The sequence below is a fragment of the Pan paniscus genome, chromosome X (assembly GCF_029289425.2).
Source record: "Pan paniscus chromosome X, NHGRI_mPanPan1-v2.0_pri, whole genome shotgun sequence".
In the NCBI taxonomy this organism is placed as follows: domain Eukaryota; kingdom Metazoa; phylum Chordata; class Mammalia; order Primates; family Hominidae; genus Pan; species Pan paniscus.
The window spans coordinates 26,280,330-26,307,260 of NC_073272.2; the positions used below are offsets into that span (position 1 = coordinate 26,280,330).

The 26,931-nt window shown below is 41.3% G+C and overlaps 1 protein-coding gene across 2 annotated transcripts in view; it reads left to right on the top strand.

The window, feature by feature from the left end:
* PDK3 (pyruvate dehydrogenase kinase 3) overlaps positions 1 to 26,931 on the top strand; it is an 85,707-nt gene that overhangs the window by 17,098 nt on the left and 41,678 nt on the right. For both annotated transcript variants that reach the window (XR_008622894.2, XM_003819583.4), the window contains exons 2-5: positions 12,876 to 13,017; positions 16,961 to 17,032; positions 21,457 to 21,641; positions 23,378 to 23,467. Coding sequence is in view for 1 of the 2 variants with exons in the window: in XM_003819583.4 (XP_003819631.1) it covers positions 12,876 to 13,017; positions 16,961 to 17,032; positions 21,457 to 21,641; positions 23,378 to 23,467 (489 nt within the window). In the remaining variant the exon portion in view is untranslated. The remainder of the gene's footprint in view (positions 1 to 12,875; positions 13,018 to 16,960; positions 17,033 to 21,456; positions 21,642 to 23,377; positions 23,468 to 26,931) is intronic.

The window sequence follows — 26,931 nt, forward strand, 5'->3', positions numbered from 1 at the left end:
CACATGAGAACAAACTAATACAGAGATCATCTGTAATCTTCCCAATTTTACACATGAGAAAGTAGAAGCCCCAAGTAAGGAAGAGACTATGCCAGTCATCAGCTAGTTTTTGGTATAACATCTTGGCCACCTCTTCCAAAGGGAACCAGAAATTATTCTTTTTATGAGGCCAAGGGAACTTACATTTGTGTGCCACTCTCTGCTAAACACAATAGTGGTTAGCTGTAATTCTCACAGCGTCCACATTAAGTGTTTCCATTTCTTGGATGAAGAGTCTAAAGCTTAGATAGTTTAAGTCTCTTACCTAAGCAAAGTTAGGGGCAAAGCCATGGTTAAAATTCAGGTAGAGTGAGGTTTGTTTGTTTGTTTGTTTGTTTGTTTATTTTTTGGAGACAGAGTGTTCCTCTGTCGTCCAGGCTGGAGTGCATGGTGTGATCTTGGCTCACTGCAACCTCCACCTCCAGGTTCAAGTGATTCTCCTGCCTTAGCCTCCCAAGTATCTGGGATAACAGGCACCCATCACCACGCCTGGCTAATTTTTTGTATTTTTAGTAGAAATGGGGTTTCACCATGTTGTCCAAGCTGGTCTCGAACTCCTGACCTCAAGTAATCTGCCCACCTTGGCCTCTCAAAGTGCTGGGATTACAAGCAAGATTGAGCTTTTAAACCTATGCTCTTTTCAGTTTAACATAGTATACCATTGTCCCCAGTGCAATTCTTTATAGCAAATATAGTCTCTATTAGCAATGCTGAGGTTTTGTCTAAATTTATTCTGTTACACAATCAGGAAATGGTATAATCTAATGCTTATCTAGTTTTATTATTTCAGAACTATCAGATTGATACCTACTCCACTTACTTACAATGAAATAATTCTGCTTCTGAAAACCACTACTTGTTAGTCTGCATTATCATCTCTGGGAATATGAGAAGCAGTATATACAGACTTGTACTCCAGTCTTAATTTCTGATGCCTACCAGCAGTGTGAGCCTGGGCAAATCACTTAATCCCACTACACTTCAGTGTCCTTATCTACAAAATAGAAATGCTAGTGGCTAATCATAGGATGGTTGCATTGATGAGATTGAGAACGTATGGCACAGTGCATAACACATGGTAGGTGCTTGGTAGATGTTGGTTATGAATTTACTATGAGAAGTTAGTGACACAGCATTTCCTGGATGAAGTCAGCTTTCTGCTAAGAATAAAAGCTGGGTAGGGAGCTCTTAACCTTGAATGTTAATTATCTTCAAGTTTATTGGCTGAAGGCCTCAGCTGTACAAAACTGATCATTTTCCAAGAAACATAGCACTTTCAGCTCTTTTGTGCTTTGAGAGTGACTTGCTTTGGATTCCCTTTGATCACTGTGATGGCTAACTAAATGATTTGCCTCAGTTAACCTCAAATATGAGTACAGTGTAACCATTAGCTATTCCTGCTTCCATGACAACAGGGCATCCTGTAACTCACCAATTTACCGTTAGGACTAGATTCTAAACTCCCTTCTGGAATTAGGTTGATATGGATGCATGGCGGCTTTGGCTGCATAGTGCTCGTTACTCACATGCTCTAGCTCGTCACAGCTTTATCTGTGACATCTGTTCTGAACACATCATGTCTCTTCCACTCTCTGGCCTGACACACCATATTGACTGTTACTGCCACTGTATTGTCTTCCTACCTGCCTTTTGGCTCTTCTCATGATTTTAAGGATTGAATACCCTTAAACAAATATATAGAATGAAGTTGGCCTGTAAGAGGGATTTACTGTTACCTGCAAATGTTATCTTGAACCCCTGAATTTTATTTGCTATCTTAAGTTTGTAACTAAACTTACTGGGTGTTTTAATTTTCAGTTGCGATCCGAGGTTTTTGTGTGTGTGTGTATGTGACACAGGCTCTCACTCTGTCACCTAGGCTGGAGTGCAGTGGCGCAATCTTGGCTCCCTGCAGCCTTGACCTCCTGGGCTCAAGCGATCCTTGCACCTCTCAGCCTCCGAGTACCTGGGACTACAGGTGCACACTGCCACATCCGGCTAATTTGTATATTTTTTGTAGAGACGGGGTTTCACCGTATGGCCCAGGCTGGTCTCGAACTCCTGAGCTCAAGTGATCCTCCCGCCCCGGCCTACCACTGGGATTACAGGTGTGAGCCACCGCACCCAGCCAGGAAATTTTTTGTTGTTGTTGAGGCAAAGTCTCACTGTGTCGCCCAGGCTGGAGTGCAGTGGCATGATCTCGGCTCACTGCAACCTCCACCTCCCAGGTTCAAGCGATTTTCATGCCTCAGCCTCCCAAGTAGCTGGGACTACAGGCACGTGCCACCATACCTGGCTAATTTGTTTGTATTTTTAGTAGAGATGGGGTTTCGCCGTGTTGCCCAGGCTGATCTCGAACATCTGAGCTCAAGTGATCCTCCCACCTTGGCTTCCCACTGGGATTACAGGTGTGAGCCACCATGCCCAGCCAGGAAATATTTATTGAATACCTACAATGTACCAGGTATTGTACTAATGGACTCTTCAATCTTTGGAGGAATCATGATACAGGACATAGAACTCATAGAACTCAGTGACTGAGGCAGTGGCAGAGGGCATTGCCCAAGCACAGGGCACAACTTCTGGGCCCACAGAGAAATCCATTCACAGCTTGCTTTGGCTTTGTTATACAGAGCAGCAGTTTTCTCACTAGTCTGTGCAGATATATGTTTCAAAAGAGCAAACAAACAGGATTTCTAAAGAGAGAGGATCAAGGGACTACTACCTTAATTAAGAACTCTATCCCAATCACCTTCGTACCCCCTTTTCCTATCAGAAGAACAAAAATCATTACATGAAGGGTACCACGGGTGTCAGACCCCATTAGGAAGCTCTGCATATAGTGGCATATTTTGTATGAGATTTTTGTATTTTTTTAAAGAATAGAATAGTTCTAGTTATAGGAAGATTTTTATGAGTTACTTTGCCGTATTTGCTTTATTTTTCCCTCTCCATCCATCCCTATTCCTCTCTCTCTCTCTCTCTCTCTCACATACACATGCTTTATGCTTTTTTGCTGAACCATTTGAGAATAAATTGCAGACATCATGCCTCTTTACCCCTAGATACTTAAGTATGTATGTCCTCAGCTTAAGGGTATTCTCCTAATAACCATGATACAGTTATTACCCTTGGGGAATTTATCATTGATATAAAAATAAAATAGAACATCTAAATTTCCCTTAATGGGGCCAGGCGCTATGGCTCACACCTGTAATCCCAGCACTTTGAGAGGCTCAGGCTGGTGGATCACCTGAGATCAGCAGTTCGAGACCAGCCTGGCCAACATGGTGAAACCCTGTGTCTACTAAAAATACAAAAATTAGCCAGGCGCGGTGGTGCACATCTGTAATCCCAGCTACTCGGGAGGCTGAAATAGGAGAATCTCTTGAACCTGGGAGGCGGAGGTTGCAGTGAGCTGGGATCGTGCCTCTGCACTCCAGCCTGGGCGACAGAGCAAGACTCCATCTCAAAAAAGTAAAACAAAAAAATAAATAAATAAATTTCTTGTAATGGCTGCCAGTTCCTATATTGGACAGTTCTCAGGTCTAGAACACTCTCAGAAGGCACTGTAGCAGAGGAGGGTGCTGAGCATAGTGCAGCAGAGCCCGGGGTGGGGGGATAGGGGACTCCTACCTCAGCAACGCAGCAGACCAGTAGTGGGCAGGAGTGGCAGGAAGGCTGGCTGGGTGCCAACAGGAGAATGAACTAAAAGTCTGCAGACAGAAGGGCCACCCTCTGTTCTGACCTCTAGAACATTAACAGCAGGCAGTTATCCCTATCGGCAAGGTAAAGGACAAAAGGGGGTTCTTCTCTAAAGACACTGATGGAACTATTTCAGGAGAATCAGGGAAGCTGGTGTGGTATTAGCGCCCACTGAAAAGCCCCAGTGTAATCAGGAATTCAGGGAGCTCTCTCCGCCAAGAGCCCCACAGGGCTCCCAGTCTTTAGCCTGCTTCCTTCCCAAACCTGACTGAACAACCAAAGATCACCACACGTCTGAGGGAAGCCTACAGCGAGAAAGAGACTAACAAAGACAGAAAAATGGACATTAACCCCCGAAAGAGACAAAATCTGACTGGCCATAAAAGAGTGCTTTAAAATATAATTTAGCAATAAATCATCTACAACCCCCCATTAACATCCCAGAGAAGATCGCATTTTCCAAAGATGGCCATGAGGATACTTTTCTACAGTGTGACCTTGGCACCCCTCTGTCAGGAGCAGGAGTCGAAATTTCCTTCTGGAGTCTGGGCAGGCCCTGGCTACTTAGCCTAATTGATTGTGGCAGACTAGGCCAGCTGTGTGACTTCTGAGCCTGGGTCATAAAAGGCCATGCGGCTGCTGTCTTTTCACTGAAGTGGTGGAAGGATCCAACTAGCCCGAAGCTGCCGTGATGTGAGGGAGCCCAGGAAGAGGCCACCCCAAGCTGCTCAGATGGGCAGTCCTAGTTGTGCAGTTGTCTGTCCCAAGCATCAGACTTAGGAGTGAAGGGGCCCTCGGATGTTTCCAGACCCAAGATCTAGTCACCCTGCAGCCTTCGGGTTTTCCCAGCTGAAGCCCAGATAAGCCATCCCTTCTGCGTGCTGTCTAAATTCCTGACTCACAGCATCTGTGAGTATCATAATATGGACTTTGGACTGAAAGAAGTCATGTAATATCTAGATGTTTTGGGGCACTGAATTTGATAGGGAATAAAGTGTGCGTGAAATCCCCAGTATTTGGCTCTTTGTCTCTGAAGTTCTGACTCACTCTTTTTGTTTTTGTTTTTTTGAAATGGGGTGTCACTCTGTCACCTGGGCTGGAGTGCAGTGGCACAATCACAGCTCACTGCAGCCTCCACCTCCCGGCTCAAGCGATCCTCCTGCCTCAGTCTCCCAAGTAGCTGGAACTATAGTCACGCACCACCATGCCCAGCTGATTTTTTATTTTTTTGTGGAGACTGGGTCTCCCTATGTTGCCTGGGCTGGTCTTGAACTCTTGGACTCAAGCAGTCCTCTTGCCTCAGCCTCCCAAAGTGCTGGGATTGCAGGCATAATTGGCTCACTGTTATTAATAACCAAAACATGGTCTGGCCTAGAGTGGAGGCAGCCCCAAGTTTGGCAGATTCCAAATCTGCAGCCTATTTTGATCCTTCTTAAATTCAGAAATAAATGTTCTTGAACAAAGGAAAACTCTTAAGCTCTTAAGGCAGTGAGAAACTGCTCATGAAACAAAACAAACATTTTAAAAGTAGAAACTAAGTTTTTAAAAAAGTGATTCTTTGAAGGACATTCACAATCATTTGATAGGTCTCCATTCACGTGTCAGATTGTTTCTTCTGAAGGACTATTCAATTAATCATTGTTTAACCCTAGTAAATCAAAAAATTAATGACTTATTCTAAAATTCAGTGTTTTCAACAGATTGAAATCTTATAACTACAACTAGAGAAAAGAAGTTGAAGAGCTCACCTGCACACATGGACATAAACATGGGGACAACAGACACTGTAAACTACTAGATGGGGGGGGAAGTGGGCGCGGGTTGAAAAACTACCTATTGGGTACCGTGCACACTGCCTAGGTGCAACATACACATGGAACAAACCTGCGCATGTACCCCCTGTATCTGAAATAAAAGTTGAAAAATTTTTTTAAAAAGCTTAAAATAATATGTTCTCAGTTATATTTTACCAATTTAAACATGGCTAATGGGAAAAGTACATTGCCAACTCAGACATTTAGTTGGTGATATTAATCGAAAGCATTTAGTTGATGATATTAATAAAAATTATCAGAATGAGCTGGATCATTCTATTGGGGTTTTTTGGTGCCTTGCGGGTAATTTTTCCATGTATTGCTCTTTATCTCATTATTGCCACTCCCAAACCACCCCCCAACCCCCACCAACTGCTAAAGCTGAACAATGGACAAAGAAAGCCTTCAAGTAATCCAGACAGAGGAGACTCTACATTTTAGGAGGCATGGTCTCTGTTGATTGAAGACAGTACAAAATATGTCCTCAGCCTCTGCTTTAATTAAAAGGTACTTACTATCAATCACTTGAACCTAGGAGGCAGAGGTGGCAGTGAGCCAAGATTGTGCCATTGCACTCCAGCCTGGGCAACAAGAGCAAAACTCCATCTCAAAAAAAAAAAAAAAAAAAGACACTTATTATCAGGTGACTTGATTAATTGAAGAAATAATTATTTTTTCTGCCGCCTGTAAATTAGTCAAAAAGAGGATTAAAACGAAGCCAGGGTTATCAGCCGCTATGGAAACCAGGTATAAAGAAATATGTCTGTGAGCTCCTGCTCTCAGGTGGCTAGCTAAACGCTCTTGGCTACCTCCTGGTCCCACCATAGGGAAGGCTCCCTGCATTACATTGAAAGTCATTTATATTTCTGTGTCTATTCACCCTAGGTCTTGGTGAATGTGAAGCTATATGGAACCTTTCTAGACAAAGCAAATCATACCTTTTGCAAATATAGTAATTGTCTCCAGCTTCCCAATAAAAGGACAAAGTATAAAAAACAAACAGAGGCCAGGCGCAGTGGCTCACGCCTGTAATCCTAGAACTTTGGGAAGCTGAGGCAGGCGGATCATCTGAGGTCAGGAGTTAAAGACCAACCTGGCCAACGTGGTGAAACCCCGTCTCTACTAAAAATACAAAAATTAGCCGGGTGTGGTGGTGCATGCCTGTAATCCCAGCTACTCAGGAGGCTGAGGCAGGAGAATCGCTTGAACTCAGGAGGTGGAGGTTGCCGCCACTTGGTGAGCCAAGATTGCGCCACTGCACTCCAGCCTGGGCAACAGAGAGAGACTGTGTCTCAAAAACAAACAAACCAGAAACAAAAGAGAATGAAAGGATCGTCAAACTTAGGAGAAAAACAGAAGAAATGCACATGAGTGTATTTGAGTCTAATGACCTGTTTGCATCCACTAAGTCAGAGTTTTCCAAGCCCCCTCACCTGCTCCCTTTGTCATCTTTGAACTGATACCAGGGAAAAACTTAATTGGTAAATTTGAATAAGATGAAGTATATTGAGAAATGCAGAATAAAAATAGAAAGTCAAAATTAAGGAATGTAGAGAAGCCAAGTAAGTAGGGAAAAAATGAAGTCAAATAATTGGAAAGCAGAACTGGAAAATACACAATATACCAGAAGACTTATCAAAACAGAACCCTCTGGCGAGGACATTCATTTAGAACCAAAATGTTTTTCTTGGTAAGTTTATTATTTAAAAAAAAATGATTGTTAGAACCTTTTCATTTAAACTGAGTATCCGGCATTAATACATAGGAAAGATACTTTCAATGTACGTGAAGAAAGCACAGAAAGATTATAAAAATCAGGCATTTCATACTTATTTTTAGGCTAACTAATTAACTAAAAAAGACTTATCCTCCTATTTAAGCTGATATATAATTAAGGTGTCTGAGTACAAAGAATTTGTCCCTAAACCTAATGTAGAATGTAAGAGACAAAACCTGAAATTTTCCAACTACTCTTTTTAAAAAATACGAACTTCTGGACTGAGTGTGGTGGCTCATGCCTGTCATCCCAGCACTTTGGGAGGCTGAGGCGGGCAGGTCACTTAAGGTCAGGAGTTGGAGACCAGCTAGTCCAACATGGTGAAACCTCATCTCTACTAAAAATACAAAAATTAGCTGGGCGTGGTGATGGGCACCTGTAATCCCAGCTACTCAGGAGGCTGAGGCAGGAGAACCGTTTGAACCCAGGAGGCGTAGGTTGCAGTGAGCCGAGATCACACCACTGCACTTCAGCCTGGGCAACAGAGCGGGACTCTGTCTCAAAAAAAAAAAAAAGAAAAGAAAAAAAAAATCAACAACAAAGAAAAAAACAAACTTCTGAAAGCATTATCTATTATTTGAAAAAATCATTGAGAAGCTACCATAGGCGAGGCACTATAATATGTGCTATGGGGGATAGAGAGACAGATAAAAGTTTCTTTCCACATGAGTTTTATAACAGGCTGATAATCCAAGGAAGCTTGAAGAAAATGCTTCCTGAAATTTGGTTCTCTTAGACCATGCCTAGTAGTTGAGTTTTAACTATTGCAGAATCATCAGATGAGCCCAGGGAATGGGTTCTCAGGGCTGACCAAGCAGTAACTGACAGTTCGATTGTGTATCCCATGGCCTCAGACTATTCTGTTTGAGCATCATCAGCGTCATTAGTGATTGCTATTTAATTAGCCCCTCTTCTAAGTTTTAAGAATATGTGACTGTTGAATATTGTGGTTTATTAAGTTTTTATTTATAGAGATGGGGGTCTTGCCACATTGCCCAGGCTGGTCTTGAACTCCTGGCCTCACATGATCTTCCCATCTCAGCCTCCCAAGTAGCTAGGATTACGGGCGTGAGCCACTGCCTCTGGTTTAAATGTTAAGCACATGTTAACCCTCACCAAATCTCTGTGAAGTAGATACTGCTCTTTTTTTATAGGTGGTTACAATGAAGTTTAGAAGTGTAAAGAAACTTACCCCTGCTCATGAAGCTTGTGAATGCTCTAGTCAAGATTCAAACCCCAATCGAACTTCAGCACCTGACCTTTGTCATCAACGCCCCGCAGGACCATAGGCTTTTCTCTGAATCCTGAACTCAAAAAACTCTGAAAATTGAATTTCTTTTTCATATATTTGCTGCCACAACTCATTTTGTAGCAAAACCAGACCTGAACTGACTCGATTCCATAGTCTTTATCCTACTTACTGGAAATGTTCACGTATTTCACTGCAGCTATGTTGTGGCTCTCTAATACTCTGTATTGTACAATGTATGGTATAGACTCCTTTTTACCTTCCTAAAATTGAAAAACCTTTAAATTCTGAAACCATCTAGATCTGCAACTTCTAGAGAAGAGATGAGAAGCTGACTATGGCCACCTCACACCTGCCAGCCAGCTCTCACTGCTCACAACATGCTCGTATCCTGTGACTCCTAACAGGCTGCCAACTTGGAAATTTAAACATGTATACTTTCATTACCCTCAAAAACTCATAATTGTGAAAAAATTATTAGTTCATACTGATACTCCCAGTTTCAGTTTAACACCAGAATTCTTCTACTTCTTCCCTATTCCAGAACTTCCTTTTTCCTCTTAAAGAAAAAAAAAAAACTGGCTAGACATGGTTGGTGGCTCACACCTGTAATCCCAACAGTTTGGGAGGCCGAGGTGGGCGGATCACCTGAGGTCAGGAGTTCAAGACCAGCCTGGCCAACATGGTGAAACCCTATCTCTTTGTAAAAATACAAAAATTAGCTGGGCATGGTGGTGGATGCCTTTAATCCCAGCTACTCCAGAGACTGAGGCAGGGAGAATTGCTTGAACTCGGGAGGTGGAGGTTGGGTGACAGAGCGAGACCCTGTCTCAAAAAAAAAAAAGAAAAAAGAAAAAAAATTATCTGATACTTGTTAAAGATGGTAGGGAAGGCTTTATTCAAGAGGGACCACTACAGTGGGAGTTTTGCAATAGTGGGGAGAGATCAGGTTGAACTCCTAATGCAACAAGGACAAGTGGAAATTTATAGCCAAGGAGCAGGGTGTGGGTCAATGGGTGGAAAGTTACTAAGAGGAAAAATCCAGGTTGGAGGGGATTCTTGTTGAAGGCAGGCCAGGATGATAAGATATCGAGGGTAGGGGGATCAGACACCAAGGGTAGGGGATTTTCACTAAAATGACTTAGCAGGATTTTTGCTGAGACTGGACTAAGCAGGTCAAGATAGAACCCAAAGTCGAGGCCTAGTCAGAAAGAGGACTCAGAGCCAGGCACGGTGGCTCATGCCTGTAATCCCAGCACTTTGGGAGGCTGAGACGGGAGGATCGCTTGAGCCCAGGAGTTCGAGACCAGCCTGGGCAACATGGCGAAACCCCCTCTTTACTAAAAATACAAAAATTAGCCAGCTGTCCCACCTACCTGGGAGGCTGAGGTGGCAGGATCACTTGAGCCCAGGAGGTTGAGGCTGTAGTAAACTGTGATTGTACCACTGCACTGCAGCCTGGGTGACAGAGTGAGACCCTGTCTCCAAAAACAAGCAAACCCAGAAGAACCTGTTTCAAGTTTGGTCAAAGGAGAAAGTCTTTGTCATCCCACAGTGAGAACATCAATGTTTCTTTTGTGATTTAAAGATAATTTCCTTTCTGTTTAGCCAGGATGCAAAGTATTTTTCCTGGCATGTGAAAAGCTAGACTTTTATTTTAACTTAGATAATAGGGAATTCATTTTATAATGAGATTCACTGTGATAAATATCAGCAATTTTATTGCATTTAAAATTAAAATTATATTCATCCAGAACCTTTTAGGAATAATATACAGATGCTCCTTGACTTACAGTGGGGTTACATCCTGATGAATCCATCATAAGTCAAAAATATTGTAACTCAAAAATGCACTTGGCCAGGCACAGTGGCTCATGCCTGTAATGCCAGCACTTTGGGAGGCCAAGGTGGGTGGATCACTTGAGGTCAGGAGTTCGAGACCAGCCTGGCCAACATGATGAAACCCTATCTCTACTGAAAACACAAAAATTAGCCAAGCATTGTGACGGGCGCCTGTAATCCCAGCTACTCGGGAGGCTGAGGCATGAGAGCCGCTTGAACCTGGGGGGTGGAGGTTGCAGTAAGCGGAGATCATGCCACTGCACTCCAGCCTGGGTGACAGTGAGATTCTGTCTCAAAACAAAAAAAGCACTTAATAATTAGATAAACCCATCATAAAGTGAGAAGATTAAACAATCAAAAAATCATAAGTTGAACTGTTTTAAGTTGAGGACTGTCTCTATATTATTTGAAGCAAAATGACCAGAGCTGGCTGGGCGCGGTGGCTCACGCCTGTAATCCCAGCACTTTGGGAGGCCGAGGCGGGTGGATCACGAGTCAGGAGATGGAGACCATCCTGGCTAACACAGTGAAACCCCGTCTCTACTAAAAATACGAAAAATTAGCCAGGCGTGGTGGTGGGTGCCTGTAGTCCCAGCTACTTGGGAGGCCGAGGCAGGAGAATCACTTGAACCCAGGAGGCGGAGGTTGCAGTGAGTCGAGATCATGCCATTGCACTCCAGCCTGGGTGACAGAGCAACACTCCGTCAAAAAAAAAAAAAAATGACCAGAGTCATTTAAAATGTTAATTGCCAAAGGCCAAATGAATGTGTATAGAATAGATGTTGGAAGGTCATTGTGGGGGCATTACACCCCTTCTCCTCTTACTTGAAGTGGGTATTTGGGGATTGAGGTACTTATCACAGTGAAAGTATGAAGGAGAAAAGTGAATCATCATTTAGTTAAAAGATTTACCAAAGGCCTTCAATATACTCACTTAGGATGAGGGAAATGAGGGATGGATTATTTCAGACTTTCATCTTTTATTGTAACTTTTTTGAGAATGGAGAAGGGGGTCAGGGATGAGTGGGGAAGAAAGGTTCTGCAGATTACTTTCTAGATTAGGTTCTTTTTTTCAAATTTTATTTGGTAGGGAGAGCAAATGAATAAACCAGAATATGACTGGAAGTGTTAGAAAATTGGATTCACTTCTGAATCTCTGACTTGCTGCCTTCATGACGTACAGAAGAATAAGGAGAGTTTGGAAGAGAAAATTGTTAAATGGCTCTGCTCGTCTCTCTCTGGGCCTGGCCATGATGTTGCCCATTTCTGTGCAGCCTCCAGGGAATATGGAGCAGCAAAGAGGCCTAGGCAGGGCGAGGGAGATGGGATGGACCCCTCAATACCACGGAGACCGGAAGGACCAGTGTTTGTCCAACACTTGCTCCGTGTCAGCCTCCATGCACAGTATCACATTTAGTCCTTACACAAACTAGTTTTATCCCCATTTTACAGATTAAGGCAGCTGAGACTCAGAAGTGAAGAAGCTTACCAAAGGTTTCACAACCTGCAAATGGAGGAGTTGGGGCTGGAGAACATTTCTGTCTCCAAAGCTCATGCCTTTTCTATCAGGCCCTCCACTCCCAGCCACCATGGAGTTTCCAGCAGGGCTGGGGGTTGCAGGCCAGGCTGATGCTAGAACTCTTCCTGCCACATGACAGCAGGGGAAAGAGCTCAGGTTTCCTCTTTTAAGTGGCCAGGTATGTTTCCTCTCATGGCGTCTTGTTTATGTAAATTTTATGCACAGCTAACTCAGGGAAGCCTCCAGAAGGCACTGACCTCCTTCCTTATGGTCAACCCACATCTTACCCTCTCCGATGTGGCATGGTAGATCACTCTGCCTCTGAGTATACCCAAGAGATAGTTTCTCTGGCATGTTTCTCTGGCACATGCCAACCCTGTGTCTCAGTCAGAGCCCCTCCTCTGGAAGCACAGGGTCTCTGGGGTCTGTGGCTACTTCCCAGAGGGGCAGAGCTATGGTCCCTGAAGAAACACACTGGAGGAAAATCTTAGGAAACAGTTGGCACACACAGTAGGTAAATAATTGTGAGATGAATGGATCCGTTGCCTCCTGGAAAGCCCTATGAATGGGAGTGGATTTACACGTTCTGTTACCTTTGTACTTGGCAGTTTTCCCATGGTGTTTATTTGAAAACAAGTTCAGATTATATCCCAGGTCACTTTTGTATTGCCGCTGGTAACACTAGGAACGTTTTTGTGTTAAGAAAAAAAAACTGCTTTCAAAGTTGCCTCTTGTAATGAATGTTCTTTTTCTCTGCTAATTAACTTATTTTCTTGAACTTGCTATTTCAAAGGATAAAAATTCAACTAGAGACTGCAGGATTATTTAATTTTCTCTTTCCAACCAGTAGTAACCGTGCTACCGTGGGAGCACTTTATTTCTCCATCTGTTAGACTATAAAATCATGGAACATTTTTCATGTCTTAATAGGGAGAGATAATGCATGTGAGAAAACTTCATATATGTTTCTACGAAAGGAACTTCCTGTGCGGCTGGCTAACACAATGAGAGAAGTTAATCTTCTGCCGGATAATTTACTTAACCGCCCTTCAGTGGGATTGGTTCAGAGTTGGTAAGTAAACAATGTGGCTTAAAATGGATCTTCCCACAATGCTGTGAACATTTGGCAGCGAGACCATTCTCTGTAAAAGTGCGCATACTGCCCGTCTAGGAATGAGTCATTTGGGATAGCTGGGTTTTCCATGCAATTAAAAGTTGTTTTGTTTTGTTTTGTTTTTTTTCTTTTAGAGCTGTTCGTTTTAAAGTTGTTTTAATGAAAATGCTTGTAAGTTATACTAGACACTTTCCTGAGTTTTTCTTGTGTGTGGTGGGATTGCAGTTCTTCTGACAGGATATTTGCTGCTTTTATCAAGTCTTAACCTTACTCCTTTCGTTTTCCTTGTAAAGACATTCCTTGAAGTCAGTACTTCTTGTAGAACAAATTAAGTTATTTAAAGGGGAACCTCAGATTGGAAAAATATCAGTTCCCTGCTTTGCTTCATTTGCTCCATGAAAAGTAGGAAAAATTTTGACAGAGTGTAACATAAACTTAAATCAGTTATAGCTCTGATGCTTAAAGCATATGTCATTTAACTGAAGAAGTTGAATTTGTGACACAAAGTCCTGGGCCACCCGTGCTTCTGACTGAGTGGCTAGACATTGAGTTTCCATGCCCCTTTTCTCAGATTTGATAATTTGCTAGAACGGCTCACAGAACTCAGGAAGATACTTCACCTATGTTTATAGGTTTATTAGAAAGGGTACAATTCAGGAACAGCCACATGGGAGAGATGCATAGGGCAAGGTATGGGGGGCCACATGGAGCTTCCATGCCCACTCTGGGCACACCACCCTCCCAGTACCCCCATATGTTCACCAACCTGGAGACTCTCTGATGGTCGTTCAAGGGTTTTGATAGAGCTCAATCTCCAGCCCTCTCCCCTCCCCAGAGGTTGAGGGTAGAGCTGAAAGTTGCAGTCCTCGAATCACTTGGCCTTTCTGGTGACCAGCCCCATCCTGAGGCTATCTAGAGGTCCCGTCCTAAGTCACCACATTAGCATAAACTCAGGTGTGGTCAAAGGCGGCTCCTTATGGATAGCAGAAGACAATCCTATCATTCAGGTAGTTCCAAGGGTTTTGGGAGCTCTGTCCAGGAAGCAGGGACAAAGACCAAATGTACTTAAATGTGTTATATTATTCCGGCAAAATATAGGCTTGAACAAATTGCTATGTCAACTCTATTGTTTGGTTTTTGTCTTTTAACTGTTCCTTTTCCGTATCCATTCCAAACAAATGCATGCCATTTCTTCCTTCTTGTTTCTTAAACATTCTATTTTGAAATACTTTCCTACTTAACAGAAGGGTTGTAAAACTGGTAGAAAGAATTCCAGTATACCTTCACGTAGATTCACTAATTGTTAACATTGTTAACATTTGGCAACGTTCTACCATTGTCATTCATATTCTCTCTCTCTGTCTCACTCTCTGCATACACACACACACACACACACACACACGTGCGTGCACACATATATATATCTATGTCTATATATGGTACACACACCCATATATGGTACACATACACGATGTCTACATCATGCCCCTTTGCCCTAAATACTTTAGCATGTATTTCATTGGAACAGGTCTCAGAAAACCACAATGTGATCATCAAATTTGGGAAATTTAACATTGATACAGTAGTGTCTTCTAATATGTAGAACTTGTTCTCACTTTACTACTAATTGTCCTGATACTACCCCCATCTTTTTTTTTTTTTTTTTTTTTTTTTTTTGCAGTTTCTCCTCCTGATTTAGGAATCCACTTCAGGATCATGCTTTGTGTTTCACTGCCATTTTTTCCTTTTAAAAGTGAATCTTATGCATAATGGGCTGTGAACCCCACCACCATCCCCTTGGTCACAGTGTGTCCTCCTTGCTCTCTTGACTGTTAGGCTGGGAACCTCAAAATAATCTTTTTTTTTTTTTTTTTGAGACAGAGTCTCTCTCTGTTGCCGAGGCTGGAGTGCAGTGGCGGGATCTCAGCTCACTGCAAGCTCCGCCTCCTGGGTTCATGCCATTCTCCTGCCTCAGCCTCCCAAGTAGCTGGGACTACAGGCGCCCGCCACCATGCCCTGCTAATTTTTGTATTTTTAGTAAAGACGGGGTTTCACTGTGTTAGCCAGGTTGGTCTCGATCTCCTGACCTTGTGATCCCTCTGCCTCGGCCTCTCAAAGTGCTGGGATTACAGGTGTGAGCCACCGCACCCGGCCCAGAATAATCTTTGGCTCCCTGCTATTTATGACTTTCTCCAACTGTCCCCTTTGGAAAGGACAGGATGCCTACCTAGCTTGCTTGCATGTGGCAGGGCGGAGGGCATCACTGGGGCTGGCTGGCTTTGACCTCTTGGCGTTTTGACCCAATGATTTTAACAATATCTAATCCATAGCCTTATATGCCCAGAGACTTTTATTTATTTATTTTATTTATTTTTTTGAGATGGAGTCTTGCTCAGTCGCCCAGGCTGGAATGCAGTGGCACAACCTCGGCTCACTGCAACTTCTGCCTCCTGGGTTCAAGCGATTCTCCTGCCTCAGCCTCCCGAGTAGCTAGGACTACAGGCATGTGCCACCACGCCCAGCTAATTTTTTGTATTTTTAGTAGAGACGGGGTTTCGCCATGTTGGCCAGGCTGGTCTCGAACTCCTGGCCTCAAGTAATCCACTCGCCTCAGCCTCCCAAAGTGCTGGGATTACAGGCGTGAGCTAACACGCCCAGCCCCCAGAGACTTTTAAAAAGTATGTCCATCAATGAACATTCATTAGTGTCAAATGCATTGTCCAAAGTTCACATGAAGCTGATGAATCAAGTGGCATTCTCATTGGAGTATTTATATGTGTAACAGTCATTTTTAGTTACTAGAGTGTCCTCATCCTCTATCCAAAGGTGTAGATAATAGGATTAGTGGCAATTAAAGCTTAGAAATAATTAGAATAAAGGGATAATTCTTTCAGGACATGTTAAAACCCCAAATAGAGATCAAATATCTCTAATTGGAATATCTGAATCCCCACCAGATCCAACAGATCCTGGCTGGATATAGCTGCTGCACTAATGGGCCTCTCTGGATCTCATTTTTCTGTGTTCTCCAGATTTTAATGTTGGACAGACTGTTTCTTATACTGGCCCTGATTGAGATATGGAGCTATTCTTAATCCAGAAGCTGTTTCTGAGGGTTTAATTGGCCTTCTTTCTCCCCCATTAAGTACTGATGAAATTAATTTAACTCAGAAGGACCCTTCTTCACTTCTAGTTTCTAAGTTCTTGACAGGCACTTCAGTGTCACACATGTGTTTCTTAAAATGTATAAGTACATTTTTGGTAATCAAACTATAGACTTGGTGTATAAGTTAGGATATGTCTGTTTGTAAGTAGAGAAAATGCAACCGAACCTGGCTCATGTCACTAGAAGGTCCAGCCATAGGGTGAGCTTTTGGTGTTGGTTTGATTCAGAGATTCATGAAGCTATCGAGGTCCTGCTTTCGATGGTGCTGGCTTCATTTTCAGACTGGATTCCCCCCTGGTGGCAGAAAAGCTGCAGCAGTTCCAGGCTTCCAATCCACACAGCACTGCACAAAAGCAGAGCAGGTTGATTTCTCTGCCAAAGTCCTCTAGCGAGTCTTTTCTGTCATTTTACTGGCCTGAATTGAGACAGTATGTCCATTCCTGAGCCATTCCCTGTGTTCAGGGGAATGCACACAGTGATAGGCTTAGACCTAAACTATTGGGCTAATGAATAATTAGTGACAAAAGAAATAGAATTGCCCAGAGAAAAATGGGACCACCCAGGATCTTTGGAGGCACTGGCTTCCCTGATGCACTTAAGCCACATGGGGGATGCGGATGGGATGGAGACCTGAGTGAAATTTTGGAGTGTTCTTAGGAAGAGGGAGAGGAGGGGTGGATGCTGGGCAGGCAACTAACATAGTAACTCTTCTTTTTCTTTTTTTTTTCCTTTTAGGTATATGCAGAGTTTTCTTGAACTTTTAGAATATGAAAATAAGAGCCCTGAGGATCCACAGGTCTTGGATAAGTAAGTATGGTACCACTTAGCTGAAAGTAAAAATATCTAGGTAAGAAAGATTTTGGTAAATGTAATTCAAGTCATTAAGACTCAAGGAGTATGAATGTGGACAAAAGCGTTCATTTTCTTAATGAGTAGTGACTCAACATTGAGTTTTTTTTTAAATTCGAGCTAAGAATGTAACACAATACAAAAGTAATAATGACACTTTCAGTTTTGCTTTTATGATCTAATACTTAATACCTTTACCCAAGGTGAACTGGGCAGTCGCAGTAAATGTTCCATCTAGTGGTAGTTTTAAGAATGCAGTGGCCTTTTTATATACATGAATTTATCTACTCAATCCTTTACAATTAAAAAAAAATTTCAATAGGATATTACATTTGAGCTCAAAAACTGTAGTGGTTTTATTTTGGAGAGGCATAAAAGTATGTTTTTTTATATAGCAACCTGAATTCTATTGCTTCCTTTATGCACAGACTGGCAAATTATCATGCTGATGAGATATTTCTGTTTTTCATTTTTATTTATCCCAGGAACACTAACTCTAGCTGTGAGTATGTTTTCCCCTCCAAGAGAAATTAAATACCCCTTTCACATTAATTTCTTCCTGTTTCATGTATATGTAAGTGGATGCATATGGTAGGCCTGTTGTGCTGAGAAATTTCTAAGTATAAACTAGTCCACATAGTTATGAGACTGAACACCTGACTTAATAGATGTTCCATAAGAAGAACTAGGGAAACACCATGTTATACAAGCAACCTTAGGAGGTATTTAACCCAGTCCTCTCAATCCACAGATAAGGAAACTGAGTTCAGAGATGTGAAGTGACTTGCCCAAGATTGTGACCGTTCATAGCAAAGCTGGACCTATAAGTTATGTTTACGTCTGAGCCATGAGTAGCTAGTTCTAGTCTAGTTGTAAACTAAAATTCAAAGGAAAAACAAAAGCCCTCACCTATTTTATACTTTGTTGGGTGTTTTGTCTGATGGATCTGTGAAGTGTGGAAGGCAGGGAAGCATTGGGTTAGAGCCCCAGATGTAGCGTTTTCCTTGATATAAGCCACTGCTGTCATTTAAGCGATTATTAAATGAATTCAATCCAGGAGCTTTGTTTTCTCAAAAGTCATTAGCTGGTAACCGTTTGGCAGAAATCCTAAAACCTAGGGCTGACCACTGTAGCTCCAAATTTTAGAACAGATTTGTAGAAGTATAGTTGGTCCTTTGTACTGGCAGTTTCCACATCCTTGGATTCAACCAGCCACAGATCGAAAAGATATTCAGGAAAAAAAAAAGCAATAAAAAATAACAGTGCAACAATAAGAAATAATACAAAATTTTAAAATACAGTCTATCAACTGTTTACATAGCATTTACATTGTATCAGGTATTATAACTAGTCTAGAGATGATTTAAAGTATCCGAGAGGATGTGAGTAGGCTGTATGCACTATTTTAGATAAGGGACTTGAGCATCTGAGGATTTGGGTATCTGCGGGGATCCTGGAACCAGTCCCCTGCGGATACTGAGAGACAACTATACACGATGTTAAATTTCTGCTGTGTTTTTCCCGGAGTCCCGTCTCAGTTTCTGGAACAGGTTATCCGATGTGATTTATGGTCACGAGCCTGCTTTGCAAACTGTCAGTGCTGAATCCAGTGTGTGCTTGACCATCGCAATAATAGCTGAGCTCTCACTCCGTGAGTTTTGTAGCTTGCCTAGGTTCATGTGGTTAGTTACGATAGTTGGCATTTGAGAAGGCTGATGTTCTTGGTGAAGGAAGGAGTGAAAGGTGAGCGAGTATCATGGTAGCAGCCTTTTCTGTTTACCAAGAGGTTGTATGGGATCACCAGCAGGGAAATCATTTTAGTAAAGCAAAAGTAGCTTAGAGGACAAGCTTGTTGATCATTTATGATAGAGTTTAGAAGAGCCCGGAAGATTGGAGGAGAATTCTGAGCATTGAGCCATTGAGGTAAGTCTCCCCACTTCAGATAAGTTGAGGCACTTCTCTACTATAATGAATCGTTTCACTTTAGTAATATTTAACTTACAAATACATTGCAACGAGTATTACATAAAGGACAAATTGTCTATTATAAAATTTTTTGTGAATGACGATGGCCTAATTTCAGAGTTTTGCATCTTTATTGTCATTGTACATATGTATTTGTTACAGAAATATTTCGTCAAATATTTCATCAAATATTTCAGAAAAATAAGACTATTGAGATAAGTAAAAAGAAAGTCACCCCAAATTTCTACTACCAGGGGACAACCACTACTACTATTTTCCTTTCTTCCGTGCTTTTCCCTAGGCATGCATATATTTATATGCATAAAATATTTTTACAAACATAACAAGTGTCAACATTATAGATCTACACCATTATTAATAGTTTCATAATATTCATGTTAATAGTCCATCTTCAGATAGTTCATGCAATTTGATCTTCTATCACTGGATTTTAGACTGGTTTGTAGTTTTCATGCTACTATAAACAATGCTTTAAAGAACAACTTTTAAATACATCTGTTGGCCGGGCATGGTGGCCGACGCCTGTAATCCCAGCACTTTGGGAGGCCAAGGCGGGCGGATCACCTGAGGCCAGGAGTTCGAGACCAGCCTGGGCAACATGGTGAAACCCTGTCTCTACTAAAAATATGAAAATTAGCCAGGCGTGGTGGTGGGCACCTGTAATCCCAGGTACTTGGGAGGCTGCAGGAGAATTGCCTAAACGCGGGAGGCAGAGGTTGCAGTGAGTCAAGATTGTGCCACTGCACTCTAGCCTGGGCAACAGAGCAAGACTCTGTCTCATAAATAAATAAACAAACAAACAAACAGCTGTTCACCTTGTCCAGTTATTTTCCTAGGATCAATTCCTCCAAGTGGAATTATTTTCTTTGGGCTTTTGCTGTATGTTGCTGATTGTCCTGAGAAGTGCCTCAGTTAAGCCCCAAACTCTAGCTGATGCTGATACGTGGAGAATAATAAGTATCACATTGTTTTGATTTGCTTTTCTTATTTGTAAGGGTGACGTTATTGGCATTTGTGCTTCTTCTTTGGTAAATTTTGCATAGATAGCAGATCCTTTGCCTAGTTTTCTGATGGGGTGCTAGTTTTTTCCTTTTTTTAAGTTTTTTGTTTTTTTTCTACTTCATTTATTAATGTGTGTCCCTATAGGATTGCTAAAATTCTACATAGTCATATCATTTGTTTCTTCACATTATTTGTTTCTACCTTTGATATTAAGCTTAGAACAGCCCTCCTTATCCCAAGATTATGTACTTATTCACCTGATTTTTCTGTTATCATTTCTGCGATTTCACCCTTTTACATTTTTAATCCAGTATTTGGTTTTAAGTCTTGAAATTAGGATGTGACTGAAATTGTTAGCCCGCTGTTCCAGTTAACTTGATTATTAGTTTGATTGTTTACCTGCTGATTTGCAATGTCACTTTCTCAATATGCTCGATTTTTATATATACATACTCACTCATGGGCCTGGTCCTAAACTTTTTATTTAGTTCCATTGACTGACTTGTCTTATACCATTCTTAATGTATTTTCCCATATGCATATTTACAATAAGATGCCAGATACTTGAATAGTTTAATTTCCTGTGTTCTGTCTGCATTTCATCACTGTATTTTACTGCTGCGAGATATTTATTTCCAAATTTTACTCTTAAACTGTATGAGACACTTTAGGAGGCTGAGGTGGGCGGATCACGAGGTCAGGAGTTCAAGACCAGCCTGGCCAATATGGTGAAATCCCGTCTCTACTAAAAATACAAAAATTAGCCAGGCGTGGTGGCGTACACCTGTAGTCTCAGCTACTCGGGAGGCTGAGGCAGAAGAATTGCTTGAACCCGCGAGGTGGAGGTTGCAGTGAGCCGAGATCACACCACTGCACTCCAGCCTGGGTGACAGAGTGAGACTCCGTCAAAAAAACAAACAAACAAAACCCAAAAAACAGTGTGACATTATTTCTTTATTCATGGAAGCTATTGCTTTGAGATTGCTTTAATCAGTCCTTGGAGATTTTGTGGGGATTGTCCTCATGTTCTCAGAAGAAGTACTGATATGTTCTGCAATTCTTTATTCAACTTTTATAGAACCTGTGTTATATGCAATCACTTATCCAAAAAGTCAGTGGATTCCTAAAAGGGTATTTGAGCATTTTTTCTCTGTACTAGAACCTTTTACTTTTTGCACTTCTGAAAGAAGGGTTTCTGTAGAAATAAAGTTTCAAGCAAAAACTTGGCTCATACTTTAGTTTCTTGTGGGTGGTTCCTTGTTCTATGTAGTAAGAATAATGTCTCTACTTATAAAAATACCAGCAGACAACTAGTCTGGGGACAGAGCTGGGAAGTCTTTGCATCAGCCCATGAGATATTAAGACTGACCACGTTTTGTTTCCCTCTCACACAGCTTTCTACAAGTTCTGATTAAAGTCAGAAATAGACACAATGATGTGGTTCCTACAATGGCACAAGGAGTGATTGAATACAAGGAGAAGTTTGGGTTTGATCCTTTCATTAGCACTAACATCCAATATTTTCTGGATCGGTTTTATACCAACCGCATCTCTTTCCGCATGCTTATTAATCAGCACAGTAAGTTGGGGTTTGTTGGTCCAGTTTTGAAAAGGTAACCATAGTGATTTCTCCCAAATGTTTTCCTGTTGTTAATTTACTGACCTGCATTTTTGGTTGTAGAAATTTCATTTCTAGTTCAGTTTTTCCTAAGTGAATCCTAGCCATTACAAAGCTATTAATTTGTATTCTTGATTAAAAGAAATGTTTGAAAGGCTTTTATGAGGCTCACATTAGAGACAGGACCACTGCCTACCTTTTAAGTCTCTGCTGATACAGTCCTGATGGGGATGAGGGACCGCCTTTAATGGCAGCCGGCCTTCATCTCTGAATACTTTTATGTATCTCAGATTGTATTTTCTTTATCCAGGATGTTATGTGTTTTCCTTTTTAGTTTTAAAAACATTGACACTGGGAATATTGAATTGGATGTTGGTGATAGGAGCCATCAGTTCTTTATTTCACAGTGATCAGTGAAGTCAGATTAAGCCAGACTGTCAGTCCATAATCCCGTATTGAGAGTTTTAGTCTGCTCTTGAGGGTACTAAGCAGATATGAAAAAAACAACTAAAATTCCCTCCACACAAAAAACTTTTTGGCTCATCTTCAGCACTGTCTCTTTGGCTGATTTTATAATCCTTGAGGAAAAGCATCCACATGTCTAGAGCATAATTCACCCTGTTTGCTGCATCACAAAGTGGACAAACCATCTTTATTTTACTAATTTGATTTATTTGGATAACTGAATGTTATAGAACTATTAAATGTGGCCTTATATTAAATGTATATCTTCAAAATGGAAATGTATGACAATTTACAGGAATAAAAGAGCCTAAATACTATTCAACTAAACTACTTAGATAACTCCAGTTGCTTTCTGATCTAAATACACATGTACACATATATACGTGCATGTTGTTAGATCATTAGTTAAGTATACACATATATACGTGCATGTTTTTAGATCATTAGTTAAGCCTACACACCTCTGTTTTTCTTCCCCTTAATCAGTTCGAACTTTATTAATTGGCCTAATGCCTGTATTTATCATTTTTCATAGTTTAAAATCTCCCCTATTTTATTTAGGCATCCTTCTTTTGTTAGTCGCAATTTTTGCTTGATTTAAAAATAAGAACACCTATAAATATTTGGATGCAGATTGCTTTTTTCTTTGGGGCTTCTTTTGGCTTTTATTCAGAAACAAAATTTTGCAAATCTTGTATATTGTGAAATTATCTGAGTGTATTTTTAAAAATACTTGAACAAGTATTGTTTGTGTACACAACATTGAAACATAATCTCCATGGGGGAGGCATCTGAAATGCTGCCAGCGAAGACACTTTGCAGGCTTGTCCAAATGGTATAGACCACATGTTCTAAATATTTAATGAAAGTTGGAGTATGTGTCTGGAGTAGTACTAAGAAGGTGGGTATACTTGACTAAGGATGAAAGTAAGTTTCTTCATCCGTGTCACATTGGGAGAGGAAGAACGGATTGGGCACCTGGCACGTGTCACTGCTTTAGAACCTGCTGACTGCAACTGACAGACTTTAAACCACATCCTCCTCCTTCATTGACCAATAAGAGTTGTTCACCCATCAATTGTGTGTATTCCATTGCTCTAAGTTGCTGTGGATGCTAAAATGATTTTTACAAATAAGAGATCCTTTCTAAACATAAGCCCCTATATTTCCCTGTGTGACCATCCCAGCCTGCTGTGTTTTAATCCCCTCCCTTTCCTTTTGTGTTCGTCTAGCACTTCTGTTTGGGGGTGACACTAATCCTGTTCATCCTAAACACATAGGAAGTATCGATCCCACCTGTAACGTGGCGGATGTGGTGAAAGGTAAGGAGACCGTTGTAATGGTATCGATCGTAGTTCAAATTGGATTGTGGTTTATTGGAGGCAGCTTGGCTATAGGGTTATTTTGCAGTGCAGTCTGCTGATTCATCAGGTCACTCTGGGCCCAAGCCACTGGATCCAAATGAAATGTTCTTTCTAGGCAGTTCAGGTAGGCAGTTCTTTCTAGGCAGTTCAGCATAATTGGTAAGGCTCAAAATGTGAGTTTCTACTTTATTGATTAGAGTTTCATTTGTAGTTCTGTCTCAAACAGTAAACATTTAAGTAAGATTCTGATTGCCACTGTTATCTGAAAATTTCAGAGAATCCAAATTCTTATCATAAAATTAGGTTGAATTCACGTGTCTATAAAATTTAAACATATTTCTGTTGTTCACATCTGGCTTTAGAATTTATGTGGCATGTAAGCTTCATGGGTTCATTGGACATTAAGCTAGACATTGTTCCAGTATCCTCCGGGAAGAACCAAGCCCTATATCCGTAAGTCCCTGGTACCCAGGCACTTTGAATTTGAACAGCAGTTTCCTCATTATTTATTCATTTAAGATCAATGCTATCTCCAAGAAACCTTCCTGGTTGTGAGCGATCCACCAGGTACCTCTTCAGTTTTCTTCAGTGTTACGGTTACTTTGTGCAACCTCAGATCCCCGAATTGTCCCTTTCTGCAGATTGTATCTCCTGTGTTGGCCTTTATCTCCCTTCTTTAAACGCTCACCTCCCAAGTTTCATGGCCGCAATTCTCTCTGATCTTCATCAAGGATCTTCATTGCTCTTCAGCAGCCATAGCAAAGGAAAACCTCTGCAATTTGTTTACCCTGGGCATTCCTAAACCCAGGGAGGAGGACCAGACCTGTTGGTTTTAGCTTAGCCTAGGATTGTCTGGCTGCCCTGGCCTCTGTTGAGTCACAACAGATTTACTCACATTATTTCAGTTGTAAGGTGAATCAGCCCAGCCTCAGCTCTAGGAATCCTATTGGTTGCTCTCTCACAAGATAACTTTGTGGTTGATCAGAACCTCCAAAGGCCTCCGGGGGCAAGGAGGAAAGGGTCAGTCTTATCATAGCTTACATGTTCATTAGGCCTTAGCTCAGTGCCTTTTATGAAACAGAAAACTTGGTTCAGACAGTTGATTACCCCTTTGAGAAAAAGGCACAATTTAGAAAGCAAAAGTGCATTGTGATATGTGGTATGTGTGCATTTTCTCTTGAACTGTAACCAATTTGAGGTCAGGGTTTGTGTCTTATATTTGTTTTATAACTTGCATAGAACCAACTGTAGTGCTTGTGTAGGTGATTAATAAATATTCCTTGGTTTGATACATTTTAAATCTTTTGAGAATATACTTTTAAAAACAGCTTTATTGAGATACAATCTCATATGATAAACTTCAACCATTTAAAATGCTCAATTCAGTGGTTTTTAGTGTATTCACAGAGTTGTGCAACCATCACCACAATCCAATTGTAGAATATTTTCTTTTTTTCTTTCTTTTTTTTTTTTTTTTTTGAGACAGAGTCTCGCTCTGTCGCCCAGGCTGGAGTGCAGTGGTACGATCTCAGCTCACCGCAAGCTCTGTCCTTCAGGTTCAAGTGATTCTCCTGCCTCAGCCTCCTGAGTAGCTGGGACTACAGGCGCACGCCACCACGCCCGGCTAATTTTTGTATTTTTAGTAGAGACGGGGTTTCACCATGTTGGCCAGAATGGTCTCGAACTCCTGACCTTGTGATCCACCTGCCTTGGCCTCCCAAAGTGCTGGGATTACAGGCGTGAGCTACCACACCTGGCCTGTAGAACATTTTCATCACCCCAGAAAGAAACCCTGGACCTGTTAGCAGTCACTCCCTTCTACCCTTCTCTTTAGCCCTAGACAACCACTAATCTACTTTCTGACTCTGTATAGATTTTCCTATTATAGACATTTCATATAAACAAAACAATACAATATGTGGTCTTTGGTAACTGGCTTCTTTCACTCAGCATAACATTTTCAAGGGTCATTGATGTCATAGCATCTTTCAGTACTTTATTCCTTTTTATGGCTGAAAAATATTCCATTGTATGAATATAACACATTTTATTTTTCTCTTCATGTTAGTTGGGTGATCTCAGACTTGGTTAAGTAACCTCTTTGGGGCTCAGATTCTTCATCTGTAAAATGATGCTCTTGGTAATTCACCTATATTGTAGAGTTAAATGAGTTCATATTTGTAGAACCCCTAAAGCAATGCTAGTACACAGTAAAGGCTGTAGACAGGTTTACTAGCAGCAGACAGTCCTTGGGTGTCAGACATGTCATTTGGCTTTCCGTGTACGCCATTGATTATATAATAGGTTGGTGCCTTTATTTTGTTTCTGGCATAAATTATAAAATATTTTTTAAAGTCATTTCAGGCTTTTATAAGACAATTGGAAATTTGAACACTGGATATTTGACATTAAAAATATGTTAACTTTTTAGGTGTGATATTGGTATCTGGTCTTGTTTTTATAAAGGAGTGCTAGCTTTGAGAGAGATATTTAAAAATATTTACACATGATATGAAATGATGTGAGATTTGCTTCAAAATTATACACAGGGAGGGGAGTGAAAAGGACTGGGCATTTGTTGAAAATTCTTGAGGCTGTTGATGGGCACATGGGTTCATTATACTATGCTCTGTACTTGGGTATGTGTTTGGAATTCTTCACGGTAAATGTATTAGTCTGTTCTCATGTTGCTATAAAGAACTACCTGAAACTGGGTAATTTATGAAGAAAAGAGGTTTGATTGACTCACAGTTCTGCAGGCTGTACAGGAGGCATGGCTTGGGAGTCCTCAGGAAACTTACAATCATGGCAGAAGGGTGAAGGGGAAGTAAGCACGTCTTCACTTGATGGCAGGAGAGAGAGAGCGAAGGGGAACGTGCTACAGACTTTTAAACAACCAGATCTCGTGGGAACTCACTATCATGAGAACAGCAAGGGGAAAATCTGCCCCCATGATCCAATCACCTCCCACAAGGCCCCACTGCCAACACTCAGGATCACTATTCAACATGAGATTTGGGTGAGGGTGCAGAGCCAAACCATATCAATGAAGTTTTAAAAACACTTGTTTTCATCATCTTATTGTTTCTCCACAAGTAAAGTCTTTCACTAATTTTTAGGGAGCTTTTAACCAAGAACCAATACAACTAGATAAGTAGCAGGGAGTTTTATGAAACTGTTACCACTTCTATAGAACAGAGCGATTAAGTGGTGCTAAAGTGAGTCAGAGGTGTCAGAGCGTGAGGAGGAATCGACTGTGACTTGACTCTTAATGTGAACAGAATCGATCGTTTTATGGCACTTACTCTGTGTTACTCTTCTCTCATATTTAGTACATATTACCTGGCCTTGTCATTATTTGTACTTTCTTTTTTTTTTTGGAGATGGAGTCTCGCTCTGTCGTCCAGGCTGGAGTGCAATGG